Below are 8,693 nucleotides of genomic sequence, written 5' to 3'. Positions count from 1 at the left end.
TTAAAAAATATGATAACAAAACATCAATATTTTTTATATTAATAAAAAACAGAACCCATGGCATAACAGAAAATATGATGTAATATAGTCTAACTGGCTAGGCTAATGATTATTAGCGATTCTTGCCATGTTTCACCCTGTATGCTATTTATTTATCCACCTACAAATCATTGCCAAAAAAAAAAAACTAAGAAGATTCCATCAACAAATATAAAAAATTACGCCACAGAGAAATTTTTGCGAGGAAAACAATGACAGAATACTCTGTGATTTTAGAACTGTGTCCCATCAGGTGGGTGCGCGCGCGCGCGTGTATCCTATTTTTTTAATAAAAAAAAGGGGAGAAATTGTTATTAAATGCTTGCATGTTATCTCATCCAAGAATCTGAAAGTTCGCCTCTGCTAAACCAAGGAATGATGAAATGCAAACGAGACTCAAAGAGCTATGGGGCTCGAGGTCTCCTTTCCCCACAAAACTATCGCTGCATGATTATTGCTGGAAAAAACAAAGGATTAGGCACCACTTATTGTTTTGTTTTTCGTTTTCATATAAACTGTTTCATGTATTTTATAATAAGACAAATTGATTTCTCTCCATGGAATAAACTAGCTTATGATGTTAACACCCAAATGTTTCCTTCAATTATTTTAATATCTTGTAATATATTTTTATTTTATTGAATTTAATTGTTTATCATTTATAAATCTATAAAGCATATGTATTCTAGACGTGTGAATGGATTTTAAATTTATAAATTTATTTTTATTTTATCAGATTTAACTGTTTATCATTTGACAATCTTTTTCATGAACAACTGATGAAAAGGAAATTTGTCCAGCGAATAGAGTGTTGTTTTAAATTCAATGAACATTAATAAATATGTTTGGATGTTTTTATTCCCGTAACCACACCAGTAATTTCCCATGCATCTGTTCTCAACTTATTGAATGTGTGTGTGTATTTTTTTTTTCTTATACAATGAGCATTGAGAAAAATAATCAATAGTCGTTATATTCTAGTTATATTCTACGTGCATATTGAGAAAAATAATCAATAGTCGTTATATATTCTACGTGCACGATGAATGCCTACCATGAATTATCAATGCAATTATTTTTTATTTTTTTTTAGATTAACGTGGGTGTCCGGGTCAGGTTGCGCGCACCACGACTAATCTCACGGGCCCTGAAGTTAACGACCATGTAAGTTTTCAGTGGTCATCATATGAGCAACCAAGAACTCGAACCTGAAACCACAGAGGGAGCAAACATTTTAGTCCCAAGTCTTTACTACTTGGCCACCACTTACATGATTGAATTATTAATGCAATTATTTTTTTTTAAATTAACGTGGGTGTCTGGACCAGCTTACGTACCATGACTATTTTTTTTATCAATGCAATTATTAATCAGTAAGGTCGTTGTATTGTACCCCAAGGCAGTGTAAAGAGTTTACCACGATCTCCACGTTTTATTTTTTATTTTTCCTAATTTTATGGCAAGGGAGATAAGGGAAAAAATTAGCGGTGATTTTGTAATTTTATGCTGGCATGAATAGTTTTCGTTTGTTTGTTACCAGGGGGCAAATAAAAAAACTGTTAAACTAAAAAAACTATAAAAAAATAATTGAAGTAATTAAATTGTGGAAAAACCAATTACTATAGTTAACAAACTGAGTGGTAATTTTAGTTTTATTGAAAAATCAAATAAAAATTAATAACCAAACTAGACTGAGAAAAATTGAAATCAAACCAAAAAAACCAAGTTGGATAAAAAAACCAAGTCAAGTTAAAACCAAACCAATTAAAAATTATAAAACAAAATTCTAAAAAATAATATAATTTCTGGTTTTTAATATAAAATAAATAAACTGAATAAAAATTCATTGATTTAAACCAATTTTTGTTTTTTTAATTTAATTTAGTTATTTTTTAAATAAAAACCAAATCAAATTAAAAATAATTACTATTTTTTATTAATCACGGGCTTACAATACAACGAGAATGATTAAAAAAAAAGTTGCAAGGCAAAAACTTACAACAACAGTTAAAAGAAAAATATATTCTGACTGGTCGCGATTGCAGAGAATCCAGATCATGTTTGAAAGTGAGGAGTGAAATGATGTGAATAGAAAGAGTTTTGTTGAAACAAATAAAGTAAAAATAAATAAAAAAACCAAATATAGTTTTATTATTACATAGAAATTAAGAATAAAGGAAGATTTTTTTCCCCCTTAAGCATGCTATATTGTTTTTATATTTTAAAAGAATATAAATTCATTTAAAAACTTGTAATTTTTTATAATTTTAATGTTTATTTTTTCAATTAAATATATTTTATATTTTTATATATTTATATTTTTTACTTTAAAACACTAACCACATGTAACTTGAAAATTTTAACCGAGCAAGTTGGTTGATTTCACGGTTTAAAAAGACCACGGTCACGGGTCACCCCGAGCATGCCCTTGACGAGGTTACCATTGTTCTAGCTCAAGGGAATTTGTCTTCGATGTAATTAACATTCTGATTTATGAGTTGATTAGGGGGCCTTTTGTAATCAAACCCTAACTAAGGTAATTTAAGGACTAAAGAAATCCTAGTCTCTCAGGTCATTGGAGCCTAGACAGGCAAGAACGGGATGTTCGGGTTCGATGCCCATTTGCCAGTTGTAAGTTCATGTCCAAAAATCAGTTGGATGTTCTCCACTTGGTCCTTAGCTTTTTATTTCCTAGTTGATTTGTGTTTTTACACATGCAGAACTATAAAAAAATTAATATAGCTTTTTATTGACCTCATGGTTGGCTTGAAGCTAGCTTCATCATTGATCAAATGATCGCTCCAGAATTTTTAATCAAATATAAAAATTATATTAGTACAGTAAAATTAATAAATTAAGAATTATTAAAAATATATAAAAAATACCCTTGATCCTAGTTATCAATAAAATCCTTCATATGAAAAACCCTGCAACTAAGCCCTTATTCCCTCGAGTTTAGTTGAATTTATTCATTGAGGCCTTTACCCTTTTTTTTTTCTTGGTTTGAAATCTGTGCAATATAGTTTATGGTCTTTTTAAAAGTGTAATTGTGATTATATTTTAAAATATTTTTAATATTAAAATATATTAAAATAATATTTTTTTATTTTTTAAATATATTTTTCGAGATTAATATATCAAAACAATAAAAAACACATAAAAAATAATGTTTTGATAAAAAAAATTAAATTTTTTAAAAATACAATTTATACTGTATTTTCAAATAATATTCTAGTCATGAAATAGGATGAATCACAATAAAAATTGTGGATATATATGAATTCAATCTAAACAATAAAATAATAAATTGAAATATTGTGGATATATATGAATTCAATCTAAACAATAAAATAATAAATTGAAATATGAATTGAATTGTAGGATTTGGCAGAGACCAGTGAGCAAATTATATAAAAAAAACAACAACACGTCTTAATTTCTGTGATTTACTATCCAATTATTCTCCACCTTCAATTTGCATTTAACATTTGATTTTATATTTTTCATCATGTATAAGATTTATTTTTTTCCTGATAGGCCAATCTTCACATTAATAATTAATGGTTCGGTCTAACACAATTAATTTAGTTGGACGTGTAAATTTTCCAAGCTTATATGCTTTAATTTTCCATTTTACACACTAATTTAATCCAAATACTTTATTTTTTCATTTCCCACGCTAATTTAATCCAAACTCGTTCATAATCAACACGCAAACTAAAAAATTAAGATCAACTTCCTAAATTTCTCTGGATTCTCTAGACTAGTTGTTCGGTTAATTCTAAACAAAACTCATAATCAATCATAACTTTCTTAATTCATCCCTTGACCATGTTAATTTTAATACAAAAAAATACAAAACACAATCCTTAACTTCCACACATGACCGGTTATTTATGGGATTTTTTCATGATTCAAGCTAGACTTTTTACAACTAATTACAATCTCATTTCCTTGGTTAACATTCCATGCTACACAGAAATAATCAAACCCAATTCTTCCAAATTTTAATCCTAGGCCGACCACTTGACAAGCAAGGAACCCCCGTTTTTGTTTAAATTTTCTTCCATTTGCATCAAATTCATATATTATCAACACAATTTAATCATAATTTCTTCTTGTTTGATTAACATTCTCCAAATGCTACTCTCCAATATGTGTATCATGCCCCCAACTGAAACTCTACCCCAAATACAATTTCTCAGGCTTCACGTTAATTCATTGACACCCAATCTCACAAGATTAAAGCAAGTTTTCGTTTCCCCTAGTTGCCTCTCATGGGCGGCCACAATGCAAGCCAAATGCCCATTGTTTTATTTCAATTTTTACTTGAAATTATTCTTATCTCCCATTCCATGCCAATTTAATCAAACTTCTATCGAACAACAATTTCCCTACTTTCTTTCATAATTCCTTCGTAGACCTTAGAGTTCAGAGATTTGAGACTTTTTAGCTCTAGATATCAACCAACCAAGTTAAAATATTTTTATATTATTTTTATAATCCAACATTAATAAAATCAACTCAAATCAACATTTTAACACAAAATATCATGAACTTTAATTTCAAGAATCGAGGTTTTTTCAATGCAAAATCAAAATTTAACTAGAAATTAAAATAAATTGGTTAGATATCTCGTACCACAAACAAAACATCGAATTGAACATGTTACTTGCAAGGATTTAATAGTTTTCCCTTTCCTCTTCGATCCTCCACTCCTTCTCTCACTAGCTTCCCAAACTTCCAACCCCTCCCCCCCTTCCTCCAACTTGATTTATTATAATGGATAGAAATCACAAGCTCGTGCTCCCATGTCCATGATCCAAGTAGATTTAGAGAAGAATGGACGAGAAGAACCAAATTTTCCTAAGCTCTCTTCGTGACAATGGTCGGGCGTTATTTAAGGGGAAGAGGAAGGATTTTTTCTTTATAATCACAACAATTCCACTCATTTGTGTCTTGCAGATATTTATTGTCAAATCCTTGTATGCCGGTGTAAAATACGTATAGAAATTTGTTATTATTTCTTTCAAGTTTCATACCAACTCACTTGAAATTTTTTTGCCGCCAATAATAAAAACTCTCTAAATTTTATTATTTTTCTATTAAAATTTATGTAGTGAAGTGTGAGTTTACCTTCACCAATGATATTTTTGTTCACAAATTCATACTTTAATTTATTTATGATTTTACACTATTTTACTGAGATTTTTCACTACTCATCATAAAAAATTTCTTTTAATTCTATTATTTTTGAATTGGGATTTAAACAATTTATTATGGGTTTCATTTGAGTCGATAATAAGAAGACTCGATACATGTGAGCATACAAAATTAATTTTATTTACATGAAATTCTTTTATAAAAAAATAAGAAAATTGAGTTTTTTATATAAAAATAGCAATTTTTAATCTATTTTTACATAAAAACAACCAATAAACACCTTATAATCTTAATAAAGTAGTTTTTCAATTCAAAACATCTTTAAATCGGTTAAAAATATAAAATCAAACTAAAAACTCTCTCCTACTCATGATATGTTTTTTTAGATAATATAAAAACTAAAAAGCACCTAAATAATGGTCATCTCCTGAAGTGAAATATATTGACTCTAAATTTGACCATTTTTATTACTGGAATCAAAGTAACCAATTGTTTTCTCTTTCCTCGGAAATTTTCCAACGACTCTCTTTCTCTTTTATGAAACAGAGGGACTATAATGTGAAGAAATTAATGTCCCGGGTCAAAATATAAAAGTTTAAAGTGGAAGAATTGTAAGGAAAAAAATCTTAAGTAAAATAATCCTTCATTTTTGCTTTAACGTCAACTTATATCTCTGTATTTTTTTTTCAAGTAATAAAATGATTTTTTTATAAAATTGAGTATTAATTATATAAGAGTATTTTATTTTTATGAGATAATAATAATTTTATATAAAATAAATTATTAAAATCAATTCTTAATTAATACAACATAAAATTAAAAATTAAAAAAAACATGATAATAATAATAAAATCACAAAATACTTTAGATTGACACTATATTATAGAAGATGATGGACAACGAAATCACAACTTTTTTTTTTTCACATAACGTAAATGTGATGTAGTGTACCTTTATAAAATTTCCAAAAATATCATTGAGCTATGCGAGAATAATTTTCTTACCAAATATTAACCTAACGGCCAATGAATTTCTTTGTTTCACTGTGACGAGTGTAGCTTTTGGGGGTTAAGTCCGATAACGAAGACTCACCCTCTTGTAGAATGCAAATTTCACGCAATTCATAAGAGCCTGGTACTTTTGGGCAGCAACAACAGTCAAAGCACTAAACACCGTATCAAGTAACCAAAAAAACAATCTCGAGAGAGAGATACAAATGGATTTGCAGGAGTTGTGGGCAATCCTCGGTCCTGCAGTCGCTGGTGCGGTATTTGGGACTGGATGGTGGTTTTGGATCGACGCCGTCGTTTGTAGCTCCGTTGCAGTCTCTTTCGTTCATTACCTTCCCGGTCATCTCTCCTTCTCTTTAATTTTCTCTTTCTATCTCTCAATTTCACGATATAATTATGCATGTGGTTGTTTTCGGATTGATTGATTTTTCTAGGGTTTTGCAACTGTAGGCATATTTGCATCTATTGCAGCTCTGATGTTTAATTGTGTTAGAAAAGAGGATATTGATTACTCTCCTTACGAGGAAGGCGAGTGGAGGTCTGCAATTCCCATCTCTCCCTCCTTTTTTTCTCTTCATTGCTTACGATGTTATTTTAATTCTTCAATTTTTTGTTAGAAACTCCTTTAAGAAACAATATAAAAAAGTTAAAAATCTGGGTTGCATTATTTTCTTCAATTTTCTGTTAGAAACCCCTTTAAGAAACAATATAAAAAAGTAAACAACCTGGGTTGCATTATTATCTGCTTAGCAACTATATTTTCCGGAAATTTATTTTGAAGGGACATTATAGTACTATCAATTTATTATGTAGCACACAATGCCTCGGAACACCACGAATGTTTATTTTTGATTTTGACAATGATCTTGTTATCTCTTGTTCATTCCTGCAATGCTGAGACGTTAGAAGCTATGGTTTTGATATAAAAAAGCGTCACCATCTTAGAGTGGAGTTCAGTGTGCGACTGTGTAAATGTTTTCTCCAGTGTATTTTTTGTTAAATCTGCTGCTATGCTCAGTGATTTTCAGCCAATTGTATGCCAATAGACGGGCATTACAATCTTTATGATGATTGTATTGTTTTCTGTTCTTGTTTCTGCATTTACTTCACCCTTTTGATCTTGACTTTGTTTGGTGCTGTTGTAATCTTGGTACATGATTGCTAAATTGGATCTTTACCATGCAATTGAATACTTAAAATTGCTATGAGCTGTTCTACATTGATGTTATACACACGAATGAACCTGAGAAGCAGCTGTTCTCATGTACAGGAGATGCAGCAATTTATGATTAATTTTGATGTTATTTTCTCTGGAGCGTAAGTGTTAAAAACTCTTGTTTTTCCTTCCTTTCCGAGTGCTGGGTTCTCAATGGAATTGACTGTGATTATGTTAGAATGATCCGAAACCTTTGATGATATAGCACTACTAATTTATTATGTCTATTCTTTTATGCTAAAAGATTTGAATTGAAAATTTAGACTCTCTAATAATTTAGAAATCCTCCTAGCAATTGCCACATTTGCTTCTAGATGAAATTGTTTAAATTTTCCTCTTGCCTTTTGGGCTCAGTGTTTGATAATGCTTCTCTTAATTGCAGATTGAAGCTTTGGCTTTTCTTTGCATATGTCGTCTCCTTCGTCTCTTTAGCAGCATCAGTGGGTTTGTTGATTCAAGATTCAATTGTCAAAACAGGGCCTTCAGTTTGGACAGGAACTGCTGGCGTTTTGCAGTGTGTGTTTGTGCTGATAAGGTAAATGGTTTGTTCTGCAAGTCTCTCATCTGTCGCATACTGTTAGGTCATGATGTTAGTGCCTTTGTTTTGCCATGAACTGCTTATCCTCTGCCTTTGTTTCATAGAGGTGACTGAAGAATTTCCTGAGTTATTCAGGTTTCTGGTCTGGTCATCTTTGGATGATCTTGTTAAAGTGGTAGTTCATTTTTTTTCTTTATTCCTATAATCACTTCACCTTGCCTCTGACAAACATGCAATTTTAGAATTTAGATGATAGTTCCATGCATGTCGATTTGAGCTATGAAAAAGTTGTTGTCACTCGTTGTCACTCGGATCTGCTGGTCTTCCTCTCTCCATCACAATAACAATTTCATGCTGGAGATTCAAATATGCATAACAATTCATGGATTCACATGCGCAGTCATGTCCATTTTAGAGATGTTATTTCACATTGCCTGAACCAATTTGGATGTACCATTTGCTCCTTCTCTTTCTCATTGTTTAAATGATGTCCCCATTCTTTCTTGTTTCCTGCAGTGGGCTAATTTATTGGACCTCACATTCTGAATGAATTGTGGTGATAAGTACATCTACATGTTTTGAGCTTGGAAGCATGGCGGATGGAGTTGGCAGTGCATGTACCCTTTCTTGTACAACCCCCGGGACAGAACATACTTCTACATTGTGTAAATGTTTATCCTGTGCTAACAGTATCGAGCGTAAAAGCTGACCTGCTGAAATTTTCGGG

The 8,693-nt window shown here is 30.7% G+C and overlaps 1 protein-coding gene across 2 annotated transcripts in view; it reads left to right on the top strand.

Moving 5' to 3' along the window:
* Nucleotides 1-6,196: 6,196 nt before the first annotated feature.
* The window catches only part of LOC105127865 (transmembrane protein 50A-like), a 2,709-nt gene continuing 212 nt past the window's right edge, over nt 6,197-8,693 (top strand). Inside the window, exons 1-4 of one of the 2 annotated variants that reach the window (XR_842718.1) lie at nt 6,197-6,551; nt 6,663-6,750; nt 7,811-7,963; nt 8,483-8,684. Coding sequence is in view for 1 of the 2 variants with exons in the window: in XM_011029323.1 (XP_011027625.1) it covers nt 6,419-6,551; nt 6,663-6,750; nt 7,811-7,963; nt 8,483-8,516 (408 nt within the window). In the remaining variant the exon portion in view is untranslated. Of the gene's footprint in view, nt 6,552-6,662; nt 6,751-7,810; nt 7,964-8,482 lie in introns of both variants that reach the window. The other variant, XM_011029323.1, reaches the window with a different exon arrangement.

The sequence above is a fragment of the Populus euphratica genome, unplaced genomic scaffold, assembly GCF_000495115.2.
Source record: "Populus euphratica unplaced genomic scaffold, PopEup_1.0 scaffold93.1, whole genome shotgun sequence".
In the NCBI taxonomy this organism is placed as follows: Eukaryota; Viridiplantae; Streptophyta; class Magnoliopsida; order Malpighiales; family Salicaceae; genus Populus; species Populus euphratica.
Note: the sequence above shows the minus strand (reverse complement) of the source record. Positions and strands in the feature narration are given on the sequence as shown.